This window comes from Rana temporaria, chromosome 7 (genome assembly GCF_905171775.1).
Source record: "Rana temporaria chromosome 7, aRanTem1.1, whole genome shotgun sequence".
NCBI classification, from domain to species: domain Eukaryota; kingdom Metazoa; phylum Chordata; class Amphibia; order Anura; family Ranidae; genus Rana; species Rana temporaria.
In genome coordinates, this window is record NC_053495.1 from 101011621 (window position 1) to 101039010 (window position 27390).

The 27390-nt window shown below is 41.9% G+C and overlaps 1 protein-coding gene across 2 annotated transcripts in view; it reads right to left on the bottom strand.

Moving 5' to 3' along the window:
* HMCN1 (hemicentin 1) overlaps positions 1-27390 on the bottom strand; it is a 384153-nt gene that overhangs the window by 66279 nt on the left and 290484 nt on the right. For both annotated transcript variants that reach the window (XM_040359793.1, XM_040359792.1), the window contains exons 89-94: positions 19825-19995; positions 17474-17644; positions 17056-17226; positions 9391-9561; positions 7811-7981; positions 1738-1887 (exon numbers count right to left, since the gene is read on the bottom strand). In XM_040359793.1, the coding sequence (XP_040215727.1) occupies positions 1738-1887; positions 7811-7981; positions 9391-9561; positions 17056-17226; positions 17474-17644; positions 19825-19995 (1005 nt within the window). The remainder of the gene's footprint in view (positions 1-1737; positions 1888-7810; positions 7982-9390; positions 9562-17055; positions 17227-17473; positions 17645-19824; positions 19996-27390) is intronic.

Consider the following 27390-nt stretch of genomic DNA (forward strand, 5'->3'; position numbering starts at 1 on the left):
TATGTCATACACAGACCACTACATGTAATAAAGGAACAGAAGTATTATGCAAGCCCTGATGAAGCACATCTAGTGCGAAACTAGTTGGCAAAATCGCATCTGCTTTTCCTCTAATAATAACCTTTTCTCCTTTATTGTGTAAATCATGAAAATATGGTCGTGATCATGTATATTCCATTATGTTAATTAATTTTATGAAATGTGAAAATTTTATATGTATATAATTAAACTATTTTTGATACTACTAAAAACCTTGTGTTTTGTGTGCCTACCTTTGATACTAAGAGCAACACACCTCACATAAAAATCCCTATATTCGGAGAGGAATTGCCTTTCTTCTCCTGATATAAGCCAACCTTTTTATTTTCTACAATTTTGATGGGATTGTGAGTGACTGTTGCTCGAGAGGAAGTCATTCATTCACCTACATACTTGTTTCCAAGTGATTAGGGGAGATGTATTTAGTCAGAGCTGGGCAGAGTAGAAGCTCCAGTGATTTTATTATTGTTCTATTGCAATGTGGTGTGTCTGAGGTCACCTGATCACAGATGCAACAATTCTTTATATTACCAGGATGTGGGGGAGGGGTGGATTTCTCACTTTTTATACTTACACCCAGTAAGGCTGAATGAACTTAGGGCTGGTTCACATTAGTGCGCTCGCATGTGATTTGCACCGCACTGCTGTTCAGATCACATGCGATGTCTGTGCGATGCGATTTCAGCCATACAAACTAGCAATTAGCCAGAACTAGAGACAGAAATTATTTTCTTTAACTAGCACATGCTCAACATTCCATAATACAGTTGTAGTTATGCAAGCTATACATTGGGTGTGTCGAGGCATGAAGGATGTTATTCATCAGCATCTAAGGTCTATATCTAAATCTTGTACTTTTTATTTGAATATTAATCTGCCTTTAAATGTAAGATAAATAGTTTACAGTTTGGTTATGAATAACTATGCATATTACTTTTTATAGGACATTCAGTCCATTTAAAAATAAATAAAAATAAACTTCCCCTTGATCCAGCCAGGTTCCATCTCTATCATTATACCATTCCACTAAAGACCTACAAAAACTCAGTCCTGCCTCAATAACTTAATGCAGCTAAAAGCTGCATCCCTGGACTTTGGATGCAGTCCCGCTTTCCCTCTGTGGCAAAGTGGTTGGGAGCGTAAATAAACAGAATGGAAGATTTCATTACAATGGACAGGGACACACGTGACAAATTTCTCAAGAAATAGTTCTATTGGCACAATTGCACATACTCAGATGAATACAAAGCCATTCTGGATCGCTCAATAACCTTATGGCCATCAGTGGAGACTGCCAGACACTGAAAGGGTGGAAGACTTCCTCTTTTTTGTTTTTTTTGTTTTTGCTGGTCTCCTTATGCCTATGATCTTTTCGGCTAGTGCCAAGATATATTCAACTATTAGCTTAGATTCTCTGTTTTTTTCCCTCCTAAAACTAGAAAAGTTTTCACTGAATGTAGACTAACATCGGGAATCTTATGATATGACCCTGTTCGGTCTTGTATGGTCAACATCTGGCACCTTGATTCTACCTGAACCATGCATGTGTATACCATTATATACTTGTGATCATTTCCAACCTGCTTGGTTGCTCTTTCATTTAGATGTATGTGCTACATGACATATACTGATTTCCTTGGTTTGTATTTCCTTTTCTTATAAACAAAGAACTTACAAAAAAATGTAATAAAGACTTACCAAGACTTTTAGGGATGTTTGTAAATGTTGCTTTAATTGTACTTGCATGTGATTCCGAATTGTTGGAAACTGAACCATTTAGCTGTGCAATGTGAAGGTCAACATCATTAATGGTTCCTGATAACGTTCCTCTTACAGACTGAACTCCTCCTAGCCAATACAAAGGAGACACAGAGGGGTAGACATAAAATAAAGGGAAACACCAGACTCACAGTCAAACACAGTTGAAACACACACACATGTACAGTATGTACAGTATATGTATATACATTGGTGCTGGTCCTGCACTCATGCCATACTTTGCATTACATTATTTCATCAGAAAGAACTGCAGAGGAAACAAGTAGTGGAAGACTTCCTCTGTCAGCTTCTATATTTACAGTGCCTGAACTCCTATGCCAGCCACAAAACAGGAGACCTACATGTCTCAGGCAGCTCCTTTTATGCCATGCCTTACCTACCTGCCATGGTATCCTCTTGTATGCACTTATGTAGGGAAACTTTATAGCTTGGCTAAAGCAAGGATGGAACTTCCTGGGGTTCCTTGTCTTCCAAAAAACTGTAAGTTGCTGGGTCTTTAAAAGGCAGGTCTTAGGTGGTTGCATGGGAATGACTCGGGAAGGGGTTGGTAGTGTTTTGGTGGCTTTATGGGGAAGAAGGACACTATCTTGGTGGCTGCATGGGAAGTGTGGCAGTATCACAGTGTCACATGTCACCTTTCTCTGTGCAACCAACATAGTTTCACAGGCTCTCATCACCCACCCCTGCAGCATGCCTCAGATTGGGGAAGAAAGAAGGGGCGGCTTGGACTATGGTACAGGAGTGGCTGCATAACATACATTGAGGTTTTTATTTGCATGTTTAAGGCTAAGGACAGTGTTAACCAGTGTGTTTCATAAAGCAGTCTATTCAAATTAATGCAATACACCACAACACTCAGAACAATAACATTTGGGCATTGTGCTGCATAGTGTCCTAGATTCTGTAGGACAATCATGAGATTTTGAACAGTGATCTCCTGCTTCTTGCTCCCACTGACACCAATAAGTGTTTTTTTTTATCTCACTGACCTCAACAAATGGGTTGGGGTTTACTAACCACATGCATTGTTTTTTCTATGCCCACATGTGATCTTTTCTGGTGCACCTTATGTGCCTTATTTTTCCACTTTGGTCCTTTAAGGCAGGGGTCTCCAACCCCCAGGCAGCGGCCCACTACCTGTTTACTGGCGGGCCGCGAAGCCTGCGGTGCGGCGGCGGTGGGCGAGCAGAGAGATCGCCGCCATCACTGCACTTCCGCCCACACAGCCACATCCCAGGGGTGAAGCAGGCGAGCAGAGAGATGACATCATCTCCCACTGCTCGCCCGCATCACTGCTGTTCCGCCCACACAGCCTGGCCAGCGTACCAATGGGGGGCGAGGGTGCATTCTGCACTGGATGCCATACATTAGGGGGGATGTCAGCCTGGCGCCCCCTCGCCCTCTGTGAGTGAAGCTAGGTGACAGGCAGCAGCGGCAGCGCTCGGTGCTGTGACATCCAGGGCAGGCAGAGTGAGAGGTGAGCTGTGGCAGGGGGGTCAGTATGTGTGGACCATACCCTACCCGGCTGACTGACACTCATCGCCAGCTGCCGCTATCACATTACACCGCCCAGCAGGGGGGAGAGACAGTGTGCAGAGCTGGAGAGGTTGGGTGGGCAATGTGCAGGAGTCCAGAGCTTGTGGTGGGGGGAATGTGCAGGGGTCCCAGGCTGGGGGGGCAATGCGCAGGAACTGTGGCAATCTGCATCTGGTGGCATGTGACTGTGGCATGTGGCAATCTGCATCTGGTGGCATGTGACTGTGGCATGTGGCAATATTCATCTGGTGGCATGTGACTGTGGTATGTGGCAATCTGCATCTGGTGGCATGTGGCAATCTGCATCTTGTGGCATGTGGCAATCTGCATCTGGTGGCATGTGGCAATCTGCATCTGGAGGCATGTGGCAATTTGGTGACAGGCACTTTGGCAATCTGCATCTGGTGGCATGTGACTGTGGCATGTGGCAATCTGCATCTGGTGGCATGTGACTGTGGCATGTGGCAATCTGCATCTGATGGCATGTGACTGTGGCATGTGGCAATCTGCATCTGGTGGCATGTGGCAATCTGCATATGGTGGCATGTGGAAATCTGCATCTGGTGGCATGTGGAAATCTGGTGACAGGCACTGTGGCAATCTGCATCTGGTGGCATGTGACTGTGGCATGTGGCAATCTGCATCTGGTGGCATGTGACTGTGGCATGTGGCAATCTGCATCTGGTGGCATGTGACTGTGGCATGTGGCAATCTGCATCTGGTGGCATGTGGCAATCTGCATCTGGTGGCATGTGACTGTGGCATGTGGCAATCTGCATCTGGTGGCATGTGACTGTGGCATGTGGCAATCTGCATCTGGTGGCATGTGACTGTGGCAATCTGCATCTGGTGGCATGTGACAATCTGCATATGGTGGCATGTGGAAATCTGCATCTGGTGGCATGTGGCAATCTGGTGACAGGCACTGTGGCAATCTGCATCTGGTGGCATGTGACAATCTGCATATGGTGGCATGTGACTGTGGCATGTGGCAATCTGCATCTGGTGGCATGTGACTGTGGCATGTGGCAATCTGCATCTGGTGGCATGTGGCAATCTGCATCTGGAGGCATGTGGAAATCTGCATCTGGTGGCATGTGGCAATCTGGTGACAGGCACTGTGGCAATCTGCATCTGGTGGCATGTGGCAATCTGGTGACAGGCACTGTGGCACGCTGCATCTGGTGGCAGATTCTGCATTATGGTGAGTTTAACTATTTAATTTTATATTACAATATAAAAATAATGTGCTTCAATCGGCATAGAAACCAATCGACTTTCAGTTTTCTTTTGTCAAATCTTAATTTAACAAGCTGAAGTTAAAAGCTGATTGGCTACCATGGAAAGCTGCATCAGATTATGCACTCTCTGGTTTTACTAAATCAACCCTATGTGTAATTGTTCAGATTAGTCTGTTATACTACCCAACAAAACTATAGTACAATATTTTTTTACAAGACAAAGCACTTGTTTTGAAAGTACTGCTTAGACTTTGCTTCCTACCGTAACTGCATGAAACTAGAAAAATATATTTAAATGTAGTTTAAATAACAGCTAAACTAAGCTAGAATATGCACACAACCTAAATTATACAGAGGGGTCTATGTATATAACAGTCATTGTGCAGATGTGACAAATATTTGCACAACGACTGTGAAAATTGCTATACATCTTATATTGGCTATAATGCATTTTTTTCAGGAATACCTCAAAAAGGAAAAAAAAATATTGGGACCACTAGAAGGCACTGACAATATAGGAATCACACATAACAGAGACAGTATAGCAATTTTTGGCCACACATGCCCAACAAACATTTTATTCGTAGACTTTAAGTGTCTGTTGTTGCTATGATATCTGTCCTGGCAATACTGTTCAGATTTCATGGCTTTCTATTCTCTGCTAAGTTTATGGGGGTCCCAGCTGTATGTGGAACAGTGCATGATGAAAAGTAGAACAAAACTCTCTCAATCAGCATTAACTATTTTTAGTCACTATGCTACTAGTCTTTGTAAATAAATCAGGAGGTTTATGATTTTATTTTTGTTTTTCATATATCTGGGGAAGGAGAGGAGGGACTTTCACAACTAAGCACAGCCTTCTGCTTGCAAGCCTGAGCTAAGGGCAGATGGATTTCAGGAAGTAAGTGCTATATGAATCACCTGCCTTTACTCTGGATGGCCACAGTTAGAACTGCTAGGGGGGGGTTTTGTGAAGTGATTTCTCAACAAAATAAAGCATGGCGATATGGAAGGATGGTTGAGTTTGCTTTGAATATTAAAAATAATTAAAATAGCATTTTTAGTTTGTGGAGCTCAGATACAGTTTAGTTTTCGCTTTAAATACACATCAGCACAAACTTAAATAACAATCAATCTAAAATACACTCAGTGACTGTTTAACAGCACTTTGGAAAGTGCTTTGTATATATAATAATTCGAACTTTTTAATTACCAAAAAAATCCATAAAAATTCATAAATACTGGGTTCCATATTTCCTGGAATAAAGGGGGTGGGCACAAAAGTGACCCAGGGTCTATTGGATGAATGTTTTTTCTTGTTCTAATATGATAAAATTGCATTTGACCACTAGATGGTGTTCATAGAGGGTTATTTACTAAAGGCAAATCCACTTTGCACTGCAAGTGCACTTGAAAGTGCACTGAAAGTACACTTGGAAGTAAAGTCCCTGTAGATCCGAGGGGGACATGCAAGGAAAATATAAAAAACTGCATTTTAGCTTGCACATGATTGGATGATAAAATTAGCAGAGCTTCCCCTCATTTCAGATCTACCCCTCAGATTTAGAGCGATTACACTTCTAAGTGCAAGTTCAGTGCAATTTCAAGTGCACTTTTAGGGGCAGATCCACAGTGAGAGTACGCCGGCGTATCTACTGATACGCCGGCGTACTTTCAAATTTCCCGCGTCGTATGTTTAGTTTGAATCCTCAAACCAAGATACGACGGCATCTGGGTTCGATCCGACGGGCGTACGGCTTCGTACGCCTACGGATCGTAGATGCAATACTTCGGCGTCCGCTGGGTGGAGTTTGCGTCGGTTATGCAAATGAGCTTTTTCCAACGATCCACGAACGTACGCACGGCCGTCGCATTCTCTTACGTCGTCTCTAGTCTGCTTTTTCCGGCGTATAGTTAAAGCTATTTTGCGGCGTATAGATAGACTTGCTATGTTAAGTATGGCCGTCGTTCCCGCGTCGAAATTTTAATTTTTTTATTTTTTGCGTAAGTCGTCCGTGAATAGGGATGGACGTAAGTCACGTCTAAGTTCAAAAAATGACGTCGTTGCGACGTCATTTCACGCAAAGCACGGCGGGAAATTTCGAAACGGAGCATGCGCAGTTCAATCGGCGCGGGGACGCGCTTAATTTAAATGAATCATGCCCCCTAATCGCCAATTTGAATTCCGCCACCAGAAATACACTACGCCGCCGTAAGAAATCTTCCTGGATTCGACTTAAAGCCAGGTAAGATACGGCGGCGTAGCGTATCTCTGATACGCTGCGCCTATCCATTTCTATGTGGATCTGGCCCTTAGTTTGCACTTGTAGTGCAAAGTGGATTTGCCTTTTGTAAATAACCCCCTCTATGTACTGTGGGAGACCAGATATCGTAAATGCAGGGTCCTGGGCTTAGTAACACTTTAATTTAGATGCATATAGAAAATCAGGCCTATAATTTTTTTAGGCTATTGGGTACTGAAAAGCAATATTGGTTGTTCTCTAATCGCAAAGAAAAGGATGTATACGTTTTATTTGGTCATGTTTAGTTTCAGCAACTAAAACACAGGGGGGAAATTTACTAAAACTGGAGCAATCAGATTCTGGTGCAGCTGTGCATGGTAGCCAATCGGTTTCTAACTTCAGCTTGCTCAATTCAGCTTTGACAATAAAACCTGGAAGCTGATTGGTTTCTATGCAGAGTTTCATCAGATTTTGCACGCTCCAGTTTTAGTAAATCCCTCCCCTCAGTGTCTTGTATTAAATATTATTAGAGCATTGACCCTTTCTATGTTGCCTACAATATTATATACTGCATTAACAGCATATTTTGCACGCAACACTCTCTTACCTCACACCCATTGCACATGTTTTTTATTTACATTTACAACAAGGCACAAGCTCATCTTCCTAGGTGCTTGTTCCTTTGTTCCTTATCAATAAATACCTTATCACTGAGTGTTCACCTATCAATCCCCATGAGTGCCACTCTACCTTTTGGTTTATAAATACCTCATGCTTTACTGACCCAGTAAAAACATATATTTTCCTACATTAATGAAGACTAAAAATCCAATGTGTGAAAACATATTACTAGGTATGTACTGGTATATACAGTATTTACATAGCTAGGTTTAAAAAAAGACACAAGTCTGTTTATAACTGATACTGGTATAATAGTGGTAAAAACCATGTTATTTGAGGATGTGGACTTACCCTGGCAACCTTGAACATTACATCTCAAAAGCTGCGTGGAATCCCCTGGGCATGTTCGGCCATTGTTGGACCTGACAGGATGTTTACAAATACGCGTTCGAATCTGTTGGCCACCTCCACATGATACAGAACATTTACTCCATGCTTCCCATGGACCCCAGTTACTATCAGCTGCAAAAAAAAAAAGAAAGGAAACAAATGTTTGGATTCTAGCAATTTAATCTAGCAATTGTGTCTGTATTTGTTCACTCACATCACATTAATCATAAAAGGTGTTTAGAATTTTAAAAGTACTGTTGATGATACAGAACCAAATTTGTGTTATTGCACTGTCAGTGCAATGAAAGTTAAGCTTCTAAAACCATTTTTTAAACTCCCTAGCACCGTCACCTCCTCCTCTGCATCCCACAGTCCTCTCCATTTCTGAAGTGACTAATTACTTTGTGTGATGATCCAGCATCTCCAACCCTCCCTTACCTCCCTATATACGGTAAGCTTTAATGTAGTTGCTGGAGAAGGAGCAAAGGGGAATACTACACAGTACTAGCTTAGTCTGCTAACATCCAAGATGATGGTGCCAGGCAGCAGTCTCAGGGCTTTTGGATGTCTGCACAAGGAAGGCTTTTTACAGATAAATAATGTGCCTAAATTATGTTAAATGTACCTAATATATAATAAAAAGATTGTTGTTGAAAAGATTGGTCTGATAAAAGGCTCCTAACTTCATTTATCTTTTTTTGGGGGAGGTGACTGTTGCTCCCTTTCATCATTAACTATTGTTGCAAATATAATGCATATATGAGGGTTTGTGACTTGAAAAGCAATTCTATAAACAGCTGCTGTTTCATAGAAAGAGCTAAGGCTGAAAAGGATCTGCCTCTGATAACCTAGAATTGTAAGGCCCTAAATATTTTTCTTAAATTGATACATTACAACCTTGTAATTTATTGGAAATAAACTTAACATAATTGAAAGAAACATTGTGAAATGAACTTTAAACACCAAATCAAATTGTAATCCTTACTGCACTCCATCATAGAACTGAAGCTATATAGCAGCAGATAAAGGTGTTATCCCAGGAGAGCAGAAGGTTCATGGATATTGTAGTAATTTGAATATAATATAAGTAATAAGATTAAAGGGTGTTCCCATTTTTTTTTTTAATTACTAGTCTATTTTGTGAACTTTTGTTTTATTCTTGCTTTTTAAACCTATAGTCAAATATCCAATAAATGATAGACTCCTTTCACACTGGGGCGCTTTCAGGCATTTTAGCGCTAAAAATAGCGCCTGTAAAGCTCCTGAAAAGTGCCTCTAATGACTGATTTTTAGGGCGGCGCGGGAGCGGTGTAAACACCCTTTCTTCGGCCACTAGCGGGGGTTAAAAATGCCTCACTTGCGGATGAAAAGCGCCACTCCAATGCAGACACCGCCCCAGTGTGAAAGTAGCCTTATTGTTGAATAAAATAAAATATATGCAATATGGTTGATTTACTAAAAAATAAACTGTTCACTGTATTAATAATAGAATTAAATTTGTACAATATGTACTACTCAAAGAAGCATAAGCCAAAACTAACCAGGACATATTTCAGTGTTACACTTGTGTATTTCTGTATCCTTTCCAGCACATCCTCTTCCATTATGTGAAGGAGTAGGGCTGTCACAGGTGCGATGCCTCCTCCTCTGGCCTCCATTGCATGTACGACTACATGTTTCCCATGCGCTCCATGGTCCCCAGTTTCCATGAACTACAAAATAAAACATTTTGTTAAACACAGATGTGCCATGTACTATCTAAAATGTTCTGTACATTTTTTCCTTCCATCCCTTACCACCACCTATTCTGCTTTCCCCATAAACCTCCTGATTTCCTTTCCCTGATTTCCCAGTTGCCCCATATGATTCTGTTTCTGGCTGTTGGCTTCAAGTTCCCTTGTGGCAAATCTCCTATCTGCTTATTCTCTATAAAAGGCATCTTGTATGATGCCAACACTACACTATTTCCTACAAACTTACAATCCAAAAACTGTTTGGAATAATAAAAAACGTAGAAAGCATGCTTTTTTGAAAAATATGTATGCTTATTATGTTCATGGGCCTTTCAGAAATGTACAACTCATTGCCAAATGTTTATAATAACCTCTTGAAAATGTTCATGGTAACCTCTTGAAAATCAATAAAATCAAATTGCATATAATAGTGTCTAGAAATAAACAACCATTAGCTTGCATGAAGTCTTTAGCTTGTAGAACAGCTGTGTTGAGACAGAGTAGTGATACACATTGAGGTTGACATGGAAAAACTGTGGTTTCCTTTTTTTATTATTCCAGCTGCAAGGAGCCAAGTAGTGAAAATATAAGAATCAAGCTCATCTGGACACATCAGACAATTGAGAATTCCCACTTCTGAACTCTTAAAAAACTGTACTAAACTGATATTTTCGTATACTGGTCCAATATGAAAACACTCCAAAAATGAGACATACTAGTACCTGTTTAACAAACAGGTGTAAAAAGTAAGAAGACATAGCATGTATGTGTATAAACAAAAAACAAACCATAAAAAAATGTTAAAGACACACACTAATAAATATGAACTACTTACAGAAAGCCTGATATATATAGTATATAGTATATCAAAGTGTCAGTACTAAAACGGTTTTCGAACGGCGAACGCGAACTTCCGCAAAAGTTCGCGAACCGCCATAGACTTCAATGGGCAGGCGAATTTTAAAACCCACAGGTACTCTTTCTGGCCATGCACAATAGTGATGGAAAAGTTGTTTCAAGGGGACTAACACCTGGACTGTGGCATGCCGGAGGGGGATCCATGGCAAAACTCCCATGGAAAATTACGTAGTTGTCGCAGAGTCTGTTTTTAATCCATAAAGGGCATAAATCACCTAAGATTCATAAATTGTTTGCAATAACATGCTTTAAAACATCAGGTATGATGTTGTATCGATCAGGTAATGTAAGGGTTAGGGTTACAGATAGGGTTAGGGTTACAGACAGGGTTAGGGTTACAGACAGGGTTAGGGTTAGGGTTACAGACAGGGTTAGGGTTACAGACAGGGTTAGGGTTACAGATAGGGTTAGGGTTACAGTCTGTAACCCTAACCCTAAACCTGTCTGCAACCCTAACCCTAACCCTATCTGTAACCCTAACCCTATCTGTAACCCTAACCCTAACCCTGTCTGTAACCCTAATCCTATCTGTAACCCTAACCCTATCTGTAACCCTAACCCTAACCATGTCTGTAACCCTAACCCTATTTGTAACCCTAACCCTATCTGTAACCCTAACCCTGTCTGTAATAGGGTTCACAGTGAAAGACCAAACTCTGACTATGTCCTCAGAACTTTTTGAGTTCAGGGTACGTGGCCTCTGAACACTGGGCATTATTCTAGGGCCAAAGGGAATCACAGCACCATGACCACGATGGCCCCAGCGGGGTGGCCTGCCTCTGCCTGTCATTTTTTTTAGATTAGTTTAGTTGTACTATGAGTGCAAGCTACTGTGCCACCATATATGAGATGTGGCACTGGCAGGTGGGCACAGTTTACCCTGTGAGGCAAAGACACCCTGGCAGACAAATTACACCACTGGACCCCTTTACATCACACAGCACTGCACCACTGGACTCCTTTACATTACACAGCACTGCACCACTGGACCCCTTTACATTACACAGCACTGCACCACTGGACCCCTTTACATTACACAGCACTGCACCACTGGACCCCTTTATATTGCACAGCACCTCTGGACCCCTTTACATTACACAGCACTGCACCACTGGACCCCTTTACATTACACAGCACTGCACCACTGGATCCCTTTACATTACACAGCACTGCACCACTGGACCCCTTTACATTACACAGCACTGCACCACTGGACCCCTTTACATTACACAGCACCTCTGGACCCCTTTACATTACACAGCACTGCACCCCTTACATTACACAGCACTGCACCACTGGACCCCTTTACATTACACAGCACTGCACCACTGGACCCCTTTATATTACACAGCACCTCTGAACCCCTTTATATTACACAGCACTGCACCACTGGACCCCTTTACATTACACAGCACTGCACCACTGGACCCCTTTATATTGCACAGCACCTCTGGACCCCTTTACATTACACAGCACTGCACCACTGGACCCCTTTACATTACACAGCACTGCACCACTGGATCCCTTTACATTACACAGCACTGCACCACTGGACCCCTTTACATTACACAGCACTGCACCACTGGACCCTTTACATTACACAGCACCTCTGGACCCCTTTACATTACACAGCACTGCACCACTGGACCCCTTACATTACACAGCACTGCACCTCTGGACCCCTTTACATTACACAGCACTGCACCACTGGACCCCTTTATATTACACAGCACCTCTGGACCCCTTTATATTACACAGCACTGCACCACTGGACCCCTTTATATTACACAGCACTGCACCACTGGAGCCCTTTATATTACACAACACCCTGCACCTCTAATCTAACTAAACTATACAGTGTATAAATAAATGTACAACTCCTGGTGATGTATATATATCCTCTACACACTGTAACATTAACTGACTAGCCTGCCTGCTCTATCTAACTCCAAAAAATTACACACTCTCTCTGTCTGTCTCTCTCTGTAAATCACGCAGCACAGATTACAGAGAGAAAAAAAAAAGCAGACTGATTGATTAGCCCTAAAAAGGGCTGTTTGGGGTGCTGTTCTAACAGCAGAGATCAGATGAGTCTTTCAGGACTGGAGTACACTGGCCTAAGCTAGCACTTTCCCTATAAAATCAGCAGCAGCAACTCTGTCCCTCCTCTCACTAAGAATGCAAGTTCCGAATGAATCTAAAATGGATGCTTCCCGAGAGGTGGGAGGGTCAGAGAGGGAGGGTATGCTGCTGATTGGCTGTAATGTGTCTGCTGACTGTGAGGTAGAGGGTCAAAGTTTGCTCAATGTTAATTAATAGGAGGTGGATCGAACATTGCATATGTTTGCCCACGGCGGCGAATGCGAACAAGCGAAAATCGCAGCGAACTATTCGCCGGCGAACAGTTCTATACATCTCTAGTAGACACGACCGTTTTTCGGGTTGTAAAAAAATGACATTTTTAATGGTCTAGAAAAAAACGAAGTTTTTTTCAACCCGATCATTAAAACGGCCTTGCCTACACACGATCATGAAAAAAAAATGCTCTAGCAAAGCGCGGTGACGTACAACACATACGACGGCACTATAAATGGGAAGTTCCATTCGGATGACGCCACCCTTTGGGCTGCTTTTGCTGATTTTGTGTTGGTAAAAGACGATTCACGCTTTTCAGTCTGTTACAGCATGATGAATGTGCTTACTCCTTTATGAACGGTAGTTTTACCAGAACGAGCGCTCCCGTCTCATAACTTGCTTCTGAGCATGCGCATATTTTTCACGTCGTTAAAGCCCACACACAACCATTTTTTACAATGTTAAAAACAACAACGTTAAAAACAACTTGAAAAATTAAAGCATGTTCGAAATTTTTAATAGCCATTTTTTACATCGTGAAAAATGCTCTGGAGCCCACACACGATCGTTTTTAATGACATTAACCACTTAACGCCTGCCGCACGCCTATTTACGTCCACAGAATGGCACGTACAGGCAGATGGGCGTATATATACGTCCTTGCCTTCTAGCGGGTGGGGGGTCAGGACCCCCCCCCCCCGCTGCGTGCGGCTTACCTCGGGGAGCGATACGGGACGACGGCGCGGCTATTCGTTTATAGCCGCTCCGTCGCGATCGCTCCCCGGAGCTGAAAAACGGGGAGAGCCGTATGTAAACACGGCTTCCCCGTGCTTCACTGTGGCAGCGTATCGATCGAGTGATCCCTTTTATAGGGAGACTCGATCGATGACGTCAGTCCTACAGCCACACCCCCCTACAGTTGTAAACACACACTAGGTGAACCCTAACTCCTACAGCGCCCCCTGTGGTTAACTCCCTAACTGCAACTGTCATTTTTACAATAAACAATGCAATTTAAATGCATGTTTTGCTGTGAAAATGACAATGGTCCCAAAAATGTGTCAAAATTGTCCGAAGTGTCCGCCATAAATCGCTGATCGCCTCCAATAGTAGTAAAAATTTTTTTAATAATTAATAAAAATGCAATAAAACTATTCCCTATTTTGTAAACGCTATAAATTTTGCGTAAACCAATCGATAAACACTTATTGCGATTTTTTTTACCAAAAATAGGTAGAAGAATACGTATCGGCCTAAACTGAGGAAAAAAAAAATTATATATGTTTTTGGGGGATATTTATTATAGCAAAAATTAAAAAATATTGCATTTATTTTCAAAATTGTCGCTCTATTTTTGTTTATAGCGCAAAAAATAAAAACCGCAGAGGTGATCAAATACCACCAAAAGAAAGCTCTATTTGTGGGGAAAAAAGGACGCCAATTTTGTTTGGGAGCCACGTCGCACGACCGCGCAATTGACTGTTAAAGCGACGCAGTGCCGAATCGCAAAACCTGGCCTGGGCATTTAGCTGCCTAAAGGTCCGGGGCTTAAGTGGTTAAAGAAAAGCGTAATTTTTTACAATCCAAAAAACGGTCGTGTGTGCGTGGCATTACACCTGCTTTGAAAATTTTAATGAGACACATGGTAAAATTTAAAAAAACTGACAGATGTTGCACAGAATTTGAGATGATCTCTATCTGGATACCGATTTGAAGCTGCATAAAGACTAGTTGCAGTGTATTATAGGAAATGCGGATTAGTCTTGACAGAGTAACATTTCCTTGATTAGCTTTAGAAGCTCACTGGTTGGTGTCCCTTGTTCATGCTATTACTTTTAAACACACCGGTAAGTTAAATCACTATTTAATATAAGTATTCATGTATCCATTGCATAATAAAACTAGCTATTCTGAATATACTTTTTACTAAATAGGTCTGTTGTCACTTTTATGGGCTGTTCATACTAATGTAAATACAACAACAATGTATTGTTAATAAAATGTGTGCAAAAATATGAAGAAATTTAAGAGTAAAAACAATCAAAGATCAATAATGTATTGATCGTTTTTATTCTGTGTCCCTTAATGAAACCCAAAAAATAGATTTTACTACGTTTATAAAAATCCTGTTTTCATAATAATTCATCAAGGAACAAAGGGCCAGAACACTGGGGGTAATTTCCTAAAGGTAATTTACTGTAAGTGCATTTGGAAGTGTACATGGGAAAGCAGTCGCTGTAGATGGGGAAATGCAAGGATAATAAAAAACAGCATCTTTGCTTGTACATGATTGTATGATAAAATCAGCAGAGATTCCCCTAATTTCAGATCTTCCTCTCAGATCTACAGCGACTGCACTTTCAAGTGCACTTGCAGTGCACCTGTAGTGCAGAGTGTATTTGCCTTTAGTAAATCAACCAAATCGGGTTGTCCTAAAGCAGTTTATCCAAGGAGAGGAAAATACATCAACACAAAGGGGGTTATTTACAAAAGGCAAATCCACTTTGCACTACAAGTGCAAACTATAAGTGCAACGTGCACTTGAAATTGCACTGAAAGTACACTTGGAAGTGCAGTTGCTGTAGTGGGACATGCAAGGAAATTAAAAAACAGCATTTTAGCTTGCACACAATTGGATAATAAAATCAGCAGAGCTGCCCCTCATTTCAGATCTACCCCTCAGATTTACAGCGACTGCACGTCCAAGTGCACTTTCAGTGCAATTTCAAGTGTAGTTTGCACTTGTAGTGCAAAGTGGATTTGCCTTTCGTAAATAACCCCCACAGTCTTTGATTTCAGAAATATGTTTAGAGTTCAAATTCAACTGGAATTTGATCTAAAATTTGATTAAAATTTCAATTTGAATTTCGGAAATTCAGACGAGTTTCGTTATTCGGAACATTCGGTAAACTTTGTTTATACTGTAATTCGGGTTTTTGTATATATGCGAATCTCCAAAAAACTAAAAATATTAATTCGGTACAAAATGAACTGCACATGTCTAGTCCCTATGCAGACACTTCCTCAGATTTTCAGTGACTGCACATCCAAGTGCACTTTCAGTGCAATTTCAAGTGCACTTTGCAATTGTAGTTTTCACTTGTAGTGCAAAGTGGATTTGCCTTTCGTAAAAAAAAACAATGCTAAAGTAACTAACAGCCCAAGGAAAAAGGACAGTGAAGCACATGCTTGGAAATCCATCTGGTAAAACTTTAAAGAATGTGCGAATGGAAGACCAGGTGTGCCTTGACTAGAAAAGGTGGAATCTTATACTTAAGCCAGTAGGCTTAAAAAATTGCCTGCCTTCACCACTGATAAATTAATCTTCACTTCTTCAGTAATGACAAAAAATTAGTCAGTCCATCTGAAGGAAGATGTAGCTGAGAGTTAGAAGCAAATCGCCCCAACCACATCCAAGAATTGGAGGGATATCTTCTTGAAATTAACTGAAATGGAACAGAGAGGATGTCCTGGTTAAGGTGGAATGCAGAGAGAAAGAAAGGAGACTTAGGGCCTCCTGGGAATTATATCAGCAGTCAACGCTCATGGCAGCAGAGACCAGCAAAAAGTGCTAGAGGATCATAAGTCAGAGAGACCCATAGGGAAGTTCCATTTGCTATTGGGATTTTACATACTACATAAGAATGAAAGCAAAGTAATGCCCACTGGAAGCATCTGTGGTACTCACTACCAAATGCAGAAGCAGGCAAGTATATATAAGCAGAGTCAGTATGAGGCAACAGCCAGGACAACCCAAGGTAAATCTATCACCCTTGTGAGGAGAGCAATGGCAGGCAACTACTTCATGTTGAAAATCAGAAAAGCAGCAGTGTACATGTGCATGGGACCCAGTACTTAATTCTCCACTTTATTACTAATTTCAGGGAATACTGGGAGAAAAAAGAGATGATATTCCATGCTCATATGTGACAAGCCACAGACTTATTGTAGTCACAGGCTTGGAAAGCCATGGCTTGCCAATGGCTTTTATGTTTTGAGTTTCTAAATCTTCCTAAAGGTGGTAGTATGGCAGAATACACTGTTCTTGTGTCTATTGATGAACGATTAAGAAAATTTCTGTTTTTTTTTATTCTTAACTGGACTAGGTATACAAAAGAGAAAAAAAAACTGAAAATAAGTTCCATCAACTCAGTGAAACTGGGAAACGTAATATAATTTTGGAAAGAAAATGAAGCTTACTAGGACATGAGTCTCCGTTGCAAAACTCATTCTCAAATGCTTTCCCTTTACACTTGTGGCCTCCGTATTGTGGTTGTGGACTGGAACATTCACGAGTTCTTTGTCGAAGGCCTCCATTGCAGGAAACACTGCAAGGTGTCCAACTTCCCCAGGGTGACCATTTCCCATCCACTGTATGAAAAACAAAAGGACAATTGTGTGAAAAAAATACTTGGTTTCAGAGGATTTTTGTTCAGTATAAAAAAAAAGTGATCTTGAAAAAAATTATTATGAGGTAATGAGACTTTGTTGTTAGAGATTGTTAGAGATTATCTTTATGAACTATCACACAAGAAATCCAACAATGTTATGTATTTTAATAGATATGAAAACAACACGTAAACATGAATACAAGCACACAATAATAAAAAAAATTTACCTGGACAATGGCGTATGTTACATATTTGTGATTGCGTGTCTTGTCCTTCACAAAATGTTCCACCAAAGGATGGAGGTGGATTATTACAGAGCCTTGCACGTATTTGAGTTCCCTTCCCACATGTCTTACTGCATGGACCCCACACTTGCCAGGAACTCCATTCTCCATCAACTAAAATAAGTGGAAAGAATCAGTATAGTATGTTCATGTTATAGATCTGGTAGGCTATTTAGCTAAAATGATATTTGCAGATATACCTGTATATTAGATATCACAGTTGGTTAATCCTGTATTTACAGTAAATCTATAACTTTCCTCAATGACATTTAGTTTGTCAAAAGACTGTGAGTCATAAATAATTGTCTTTTTGCACTTGTTTTTACCTTTTTAAATTCCATGTTGCATCTCAGTGCTGCTGATCTTCTGCCAACTCAGTGGATCCAGTTCCTGTCCACATTCATGCAGGCTCATACAAGAACAGTTCACCAAACTAATAATGTTCAATTTCAGAGCCATATAATTTGAACTCTTTTAAAAAAAAATACAAATAAAAACACCATTCAGTCAGGTAAATTCCTTGCACTTTCCTGTCATCCTTTTATGGATCCAATTTGTATCCATGTAGAGTGAGTGCACTGAGTAAGCAGTATTGTGGTAGGCCATGCAATACTTGAGATTCAGAAACCTCTATATTACGATTCACGCTCGCAGTAGTTACTGTTGTGATACAAGCCATTAATCATTTCTTCAAATCATGTACTTCTTTAGGATAATAATAATTAGGGATGAGCTTTATGTTCAGGTCGAACATGAGTTTTACCCGAACATTGGCTGTTCGCCCGTTCGCCGAATAGCGAACAATTTCGGGTGTTCGCGGCAAATTCGAAAAGCCGCGGAACACCCTTTAAAAGTCTATGGCAGAAATCTAAAGTGCTAATTTTAAAGGTTAATATGCAAGTTATTGTCATAAAAAGTGTTTGGGGATCTGGGTCCTGCCCCAGGGGACATGTATCAATACAAAAAAAGTTTTAAAAACTGCAGTTTTTTTGTGAGCAGTGATTTTAAAAATGCTTAAAGTGAAACAATAAAAGTGAAATATTCCTCTAAATTTCGTACCTGGGGGTGTCTATAGTATGCCTGTAGAGTAGCGCATGTTTCCTGTGTTTATAACAGTCTCTGCACAAAATGAAATTTCTAAAGGAAAAAAAGTAATTTAAAACTACTCGCAGCTATAATGAATTGTCGGGTCCCGGCAATCCAGATAAAAGTCATTGAAAGTCATTGAAAAATAATAAAAAAAAAATGTAAAAGGGGCGACTCTCTGAACACGCTTAAAAGATATGTAATAAAGTTCCCTTATGGGACTTGCAGCACCAGTATAGATCAGTCTGTCTCAGAAAATGTTTGACGAGTACTGAAATATGTGGTCACAATTTGTAGGCAATCAGTCCCAGAGCGCTGTTACATTTTTGGCAATATCTTTGTTCTGTGCATTAAACCTTTGAGCATTTGTAGTCTACCCTAATGTATTAGACATTGTTTTTCCAGGATAGATAGTAATTTGGATACATATATTTTAATCTTTTTTTTTTTACTTTGCAAAAGGAACATAGACTAAATTAACTACATAAAAGGCCTTCACTCCTTTAGTAAATAAATTCTATTATGTTCTTTCAGACCAGTAAGTGCTCATGAACTTGTAGTTGGTGCAATCTGTGGGCAAAATATAAATCATAGTGGACTTATTATTGCAACATGTTACTTGTTATTGCAACCTGAAATTATAACATTCCTTTTAATTGGATTTAGGCTTGGTTCACGCTATACTACACAACAGTGATACGACTTTCATCCTACTTTGCTCTGCGACATCGGTCCTACATCGGTCCGACATCCATCTAACTTTCATGAACAGGATACTACTTCGATCCGACTTTGTGATAGTCTGACTTGTTCTTTGACCAATCAAAACAATCCCAGTGTGGGATAAATTCCTTTTACTGCTGCTGTAATCACCATGTCGGATGTCAAAAGTCGGATGGTAAGGACAAGGATCCTACTTTGATCCGACTTCAATGATATTCAATGGGCTGAAGCAGGATCAAAGACGGACCAAAGTAGTACAGGGAGCATTTTCAAAGACGGACCGACTTGTATCGGACCAGTTAAGACGGCTCTCATAGGGAAACATTGATTTTCACACGTCATGCGACATGAGCTCCCAATGTCAGAGCGTTTGTTGGACAACTGTGAACCCAGGCTAAGACCATTGTCCTAGAGGTGATTGCACACATTTGAAAACAGACTTTTGGGGTTTCCCTTGTGTAGCCAGTATGTTTCATAATGCTTACCTGGGCAGGATTTGATGTTACAAACTTTGGTGTCAATAGCTTTTCCATCACATGTCTTTCCTCCTTCTTGGGCTGGAGGAATATTGCAAATTCTTGTTCTTGTTTGTTTGCCACTTCCACAAGTTTTAGAGCACTCTTCCCATGGGCTCCAGTCTAACCAACTTGCATCAGCTTTGTCATGCAATAAAAAAGCAAATAAAAAACTATAATGTATGGTGGAGTTAGGCTCATAAGATCTACAACTAAAAGCAGGCTCCCTAATAATTTGAGCTAGGACTCAAGTGACCTTTTCACAGACATATTTTGCCATAGATTTGAATGGCCACATTTTTGCATTCTGTTGCTATGTTGAATTTCTAGGTTATGTCGGGCACAATCAAAATAGTTGTTACGAAATACTTTTTTTATCATAGTAACCTTTTCATATCAAAGTTGATATAGATCAGATCAAGTGCAACTTTGTAAATAGCACGGTTTATCAGGCACAGAGAAGGATCCTAATGGTTCTCCCAGCAACGCTGAAGTTTTAAGCACAAAGTCACTGCATCACTTCCCCCCCTTTTTTGATTCACAAATATTGTTTTATTCACTGTGTTGATTTTTTCCATGAACTTTATATGGACTTGATTTATGCACCCTATGAACATTCATTTATTTACCTATTATACCCGGCCAAGGGCTCAACAGTAAACACCTGGCAGGGGGTTCTTTTCATTTTATTTAAGTAATTTTATTTTATCATGTTTTGATGTCATACTCCATTCACTGTGTTTTGATGTCACATTTATAATTAGCATCAGCTCAGCACTTACTTATACCCGGCCGAGGGTGTATCACATTAGTAAACACCCGGCCAAGGGACCAACAACTTTTTACGGGATTCAAATTTCTCTTTTCATTGAATCACGATTCTTTCACAGCCAATAACCCGCCGGGGGTATCACCACATGTATTCTTGAGTCTTATAATGACAGCAACAAACATTTCTTTAATCAGAACAGCGCCATACCTACAACCCCTCTTTTTTCTCATTCTTTTACTCCACCTAGTGGTAGTAAATAGTAGGGGCAGCAGTTCTCTCTTTACCAGCACCTTCCACTCGCTGTTGTGTGTTTGTCTTTCCGCTGCGCGGATCCAACCCACACCTTCTTTCTCCCAGAACAATACTTTGGCTATACCTGTTAGCATATAGTTTGTGGGAAACTGCTGCAGAGGGGGTTGTTGAAAGAAAACTCTGTAGGACAACTGTGTTAATGCAGAACGTTTATAAAGACATCATGCCCCTCAGTGCCTAGCCCCCACCAAAAGAAAAAAAACCATTAGGGAGAAAAATAAAAAGACCCTATAAATTGGCTTCTGTGTTGGATGGGCTGCAGTGACATCATTTGGCCTTCACACAGAATAATCTGAGAAAGGTGAAGTTCCAAAATATTGCAAGTAGACACTTCTGCACTTTGCAGAAGCACAGTCTAGTGGAATAAGGAATCCCAAGCCTTCCCAGGATTCAATTGGTTTTTGGGCACCAGTTCTCAAAAAGGATATTGGAGAACTGGAGAAAGTGCAGAGAAGGGCAACCAAACTGATACGAGGCATGGAGGAGCTCAGCTATGAGGAAACTATTAGAAGAACTAAATTTATTCACTCTTGAGAAGAGGAGATAAGGGGGGGGGGGGATATGATCAACATGTACAAATATATAAGAGGTCCATAAAGTGAACTTGGTGTTAAATTATTCACTTTACGGTCAACAATGAGGACAAGGGGGCACTCTTTACGTCTAGAGGAAAAGAGATTTCACCTCCAAATACAGAAAGGTTTTTTCACAGTAAGAGCTGTGAAAATGTGGAACAGACTCCCTCCAGACGTGGTTCTGGCCAGCTCAGTAGATTGCTTTAAGAAAGGCCTGGATTCTTTCCTAAATGTACATAATATAACTGAGTACTAAGATTTGTAGGTAGATCCAGGGTAGATCCGATTGCCTCTCGGGGGATCAGGAAGGATTTTTTTCCCCTGCTGTAGCAAATTGGATCATGCTCTGCTGTTTTTTTTTTTGCCTTCCTCTGGATCAACTGTGGGTCAACTGTGGATCAAGAGGAAGGATTGTACTGTGTTTTTTATTTTGTTTGTTTATTTTTTTGTGGTTGAACTGGATGGACTTGTGTCTTTTTTCAACCTGACTAATTAACTAACTAACTATATGTAACTATGTCCATGTGCTGAAATGTCTCAATTGGCTGTCCTGCACCACCTGATGGATGTGTCATAGGTCAAAGTTCTTACCCATGTAACATTGCGGACCGCCGCGAACATCGCTAGATGTTTGCGGTTTGGCGGACCGCGAATACGCAAAGTTTGACGCGAAACGACCGCCGGGCTACTGAGGAAGCTGTGGAGGGGTGAGTGCGCTGTTGCGCTCCAGCTTTTGTGGAACTAATAATCCCATGAGGCATTGCAAGGCTGACAGTTATATAACTTTTACCTAGACACTGGAAGTCACAGTGCGAGGTAAGTATTTTTTCTCTTAATGTTTAATTTTTTTATTTGTTTTGAATTTGCAGTTTGGTTTGGGAAGGTGGGTAGGCAATAGGCCGAGTAAAACATCACTGCAGCTGAAATATTGCAGTAAATAAATATGTGCTTTTAAAATGTGCTGGTAAAATCTAGGTAAGTTCCATATACTACATAATACGGGATTTCCTATATAACCTTTTAGGCCCCTTTCACACATGCGGACCATTCATGTCATCAGTTCAGTCACGTCAAAACGGATGACTGCTCATCCGTTTCTCATCAGTTTTTTTTACATCCACTAACAATGCAAAAAATGGATGAAAAACTGACCGTTTGTCAGTTTACATCCATTTTTCATCTGATCCTTTTTTTAAAACAAAAGAAAAATAGAGCTTTGGTCTGTTTAAAAAAAAAGGGATGTTAACGGATGTAAACAGATGTAAATGGGTGATCGTCCATTTACAGTCTATAGAAATGCATTGATGTCCGTTTTTCATCCATCAACGGATGTATGAAAAATGGATAAATGATCCGCATGTGTGAATGGGGCCTTAGTTTATACTCTTAACAAAAATACTAATCTATACGCACATATAGGAAGGCAACAATTAAAAACATTGTCAGATGTTTTAACCTTTCCCCAATCTATTAAAATGTATTTTTGTTTTTAACTGTGCCTTTGTTGGAAAGATTTTCCATCCCTTTCATTCCTAACAGAAAGTCTCTTCAATAGGTGCACTGAGAGCAATAAAAACTTTACAGAGGGGGGCGCATGCGCGTGATCGCGGGAGGTGGCTGCTTAATCCCTGTGCTCCGCGCCACCGGCCAATACACCCTCGGCTGACAGCTCCCAAACCGCCCGCAGTCACAGACCACCGGACCCCCGGGATAGCGGACACCGCCAGGCACCCGCGGGTATGTACCGCTCGCAAAAAAAACTAAGTAAAACCGCCCAAACAGAGCAAGGTCTCTCCCGAGGTAGGGAGAAGCAAGATGGCGCCCGAACCTCCGGAGCCTGATGACACCATGAGGCTCTCGAGTGCTGGCTCAGCCTCTCCATCAGAAACAAAATTGTGTAGCGCTATTGCAAATTAATATCTATAGTGGTAGTTCCTCATGGGAACAAAGGGAACATAAATAAAGTAACAAATGCAATAAAGAAGTTCTCGTGAATGATAAAGTCCATAGCGCTACACAATTTTGTTTCTGTTTGTTCCAGCTAATGTGTCTTTGTTAGCAGTGTGAGCAGCTAGTCTTATTAATTAGTGTGTTTTAAGCAGCGCAGTATAATCACCCTTTTTCAGCCTCTCCATCAGACAGCTTGCAGCAGTACCCTTCTGATCTGGTAAGCCCTGCTCAGCAGGACTCAGATGTTATGCTGGCAAAGTTCCGTTCCATAGTGAGAGATGAAATAGCCATAGCCTCTCGTAAGCTTTCTTCTGACCTCATGCAGGGCCTTAAAGAACTTGGCCACTGCACTAATCAGCTAGAGCAGCGTATGGACTTAACTACTACTGTCCTGGAGGGCCATGAAGAAGAAGTTGACAAACTCACTGCTGAGCTGGACAGCTTGCGTGACAAATTAGAGGATTCTGAAAATAGGGCCAGCAGGGATAACCTTAGGATCCGTGGACTACCCAAGGTCATAACTGATTTGCAAGGCACAGCTACTGCCCTTTTCCAGGCGTTGGCCCCTGAGATTCCGTTGGAGCGCCTGTAATTCGATCATATTCACAGATCGTTAGCACCTAAACCATCGGAGGGTCTACCCAGGGTTGTTATTATAAAATGTCATTATTACCGCACTAAAGAGAAACTCCTGCAGGCGGCAAGAGAAGTCCCAGATCTTTCATTCCAAAATCATTCTCTCCAACTGTTTGCGGATCTTTCCCCAGTCACTATTGCAAAGCGGAGGAGCCTGAAACCCTACCTCCAAATCCTACAAACCCATGGTATTAAATACAGGTGGGGGTTTCCCTTTAAACTTTCTTTTTCTTACCAGGGTCGTCACTTTCAGGCGTCCTCTTTGTCCGATTTGAAACGCCTTTTTCAGGATCTTCACCTGGATCTCCCTCCATCCCAAGATGAACCATCATCTTCGTCCTCATGCCCATGGATCACACAGCCCTCCTGCAAGCAATCGCAGGCGTCCCAGCGAAGCTCACAGGCTCTTTGTTCGCTTCAAGCTCAACGTTTCTAAGATGTCCCTACTGGCTGAAGATTTGAACTTTCATAAGTTCGGAATTTCCACTTTCATATGGGACTGAGGTATCTCTCAGATGTTTCTCTACATTTAAAGCTCACCTTGACCCTGTCCTTGGGGGTCGGTCTTGTTTATATCTACATTTTTTTTTTAAGCTTGGCCGGCTCAGCTGTCTGCAGGTCTGCTGTCCTAGGTCACCCAAAATCTCATTGCCCAACCTGTTCTCCCTTTTGGAGTCTTTTGCGTCTCTGTCGGGTCTACCGGTCAATCCTACCAAATCAAAAGCGATGTCTGTGAATCTTTCCCCTTTAGATTTCACCTCCTTGAAAAAAAATTCTCGTTTCAATGGCTCCCCTCGCCGCCTTATCTAGGTATACACCTTACTCCCACATACGACGGTCTTTATCAGGCTAATTTCCCTCCTCTCTTTCGGAAGCTTTCTGACATGTTATCCTCCTGGTCCCACGTTCCATTATCTTGGTTCGTTAGCATTTCTGCAGTCCGTATGACTTACCTTCCTAAATTGCTGTATTTTTTTCGAGGGCTGCCTGTCCCGGTTGCTTCCCACATATTACATATTAACCAACGCAAGCTTTTGAAGTTTATTTGGGGTCCTACCCGACCCTGTGTCAATAGGCATACTCTGTACGCTTGTCGGATTAATGGGGGTTTCTCGGTTCCTAATCTTCAGGCCTACTACTCAGCAGCGAATATAGCTCCATTGTCCCATCTTCATGACACGTACCAAATGCCTCTTTGGGCTGTTATTGATCTTACTGTTTCCCACCCCATTCCTGTCGCTTCGGTTCCATGGCTACCTCCCTCAAAACGCCCTCAAGGGTTTGGCCCATGTATGGTTCATACGCTTCGTATCTGGGACTCCGTTAAATATTCGGCAGGTTTACTTTCACCTCATTTACCGTTGCTACGTTTCGCTCACTGTCCTTTATTCCCACCTAGCTGTGACAACCCTAAACAATTCTCCTGGTGGACGGATAATGGATTTCTCTATTCACACCCACGAGAATACTTACGTTTGAAGCTCTTAGATCATCTCACGATATTCCCCATAGGCCCCGTACACACGACCGAGTTTCTCGGCAGAATTCAGCCAGAAACTCGGTCGGAGCTGAATTCTGCCGAGAAACCCAGCCGTGTGTACACTTTCGGCCGAGGAAGCCGATGAGGATCTCGGCGAGGAAATAGAGAACATGTTCTCTATTTCCTTGTTGTTCAATGGGAAATTTCGGCTCGCCGAGATCCTCGGCGGCTTCACAAGGAACTCGACGGGCAAAACAATGTGTTTTGCCCGTCGAGTTCCTCGGACGTGTGTACGGGGCCTTAGAGAGTATCAGGCCCCGTACACACGACCGAGTTTCTCGGGCAGAATTCAGCCAGAAACTCGGTCGGAGCTGGATTCTGCCGAGAAACTCGGTCGTGTGTACACTTTCCACTTTCATATGGGACTGAGGTATCTCTCAGATGTTTCTCTACATTTAAAGCTCACCTTGACCCTGTCCTTGGGGGTCGGTCTTGTTTATATCTACATTTTTTTTTTAAGCTTGGCCGGCTCAGCTGTCTGCAGGTCTGCTGTCCTAGGTCACCCAAAATCTCATTGCCCAACCTGTTCTCCCTTTTGGAGTCTTTTGCGTCTCTGTCGGGTCTACCGGTCAATCCTACCAAATCAAAAGCGATGTCTGTGAATCTTTCCCCTTTAGATTTCACCTCCTTGAAAAAAAATTCTCGTTTCAATGGCTCCCCTCGCCGCCTTATCTAGGTATACACCTTACTCCCACATACGACGGTCTTTATCAGGCTAATTTCCCTCCTCTCTTTCGGAAGCTTTCTGACATGTTATCCTCCTGGTCCCACGTTCCATTATCTTGGTTCGTTAGCATTTCTGCAGTCTGTATGACTTACCTTCCTAAATTGCTGTATTTTTTTCGAGGGCTGCCTGTCCCGGTTGCTTCCCACATATTACATATTAACCAACGTAAGCTTTTGAAGTTTATTTGGGGTCCTACCCGACCCTGTGTCAATAGGCATACTCTGTACGCTTGTCGGATTAATGGGGGTTTCTCGGTTCCTAATCTTCAGGCCTACTACTCAGCAGCGAATATAGCTCCATTGTCCCATCTTCATGACACGTACCAAATGCCTCTTTGGGCTGTTATTGATCTTACTGTTTCCCACCCCATTCCTGTCGCTTCGGTTCCATGGCTACCTCCCTCAAAACGCCCTCAAGGGTTTGGCCCATGTATGGTTCATACGCTTCGTATCTGGGACTCCGTTAAATATTCGGCAGGTTTACTTTCACCTCATTTACCGTTGCTACGTTTCGCTCACTGTCCTTTATTCCCACCTAGCTGTGACAACCCTAAACAATTCTCCTGGTGGACGGATAATGGATTTCTCTATTCACACCCACGAGAATACTTACGTTTGAAGCTCTTAGATCATCTCACGATATTCCCCATAGGCCCCGTACACACGACCGAGTTTCTCGGCAGAATTCAGCCAGAAACTCGGTCGGAGCTGAATTCTGCCGAGAAACCCGGCCGTGTGTACACTTTCGGCCGAGGAAGCCGATGAGGATCTCGGCGAGGAAATAGAGAACATGTTCTCTATTTCCTTGTTGTTCAATGGGAAATTTCGGCTCGCCGAGATCCTCGGCGGCTTCACAAGGAACTCGACGGGCAAAACAATGTGTTTTGCCCGTCGAGTTCCTCGGACGTGTGTACGGGGCCTTAGAGAGTATCAGGCCCCGTACACACGACCGAGTTTCTCGGGCAGAATTCAGCCAGAAACTCGGTCGGAGCTGGATTCTGCCGAGAAACTCGGTCGTGTGTACA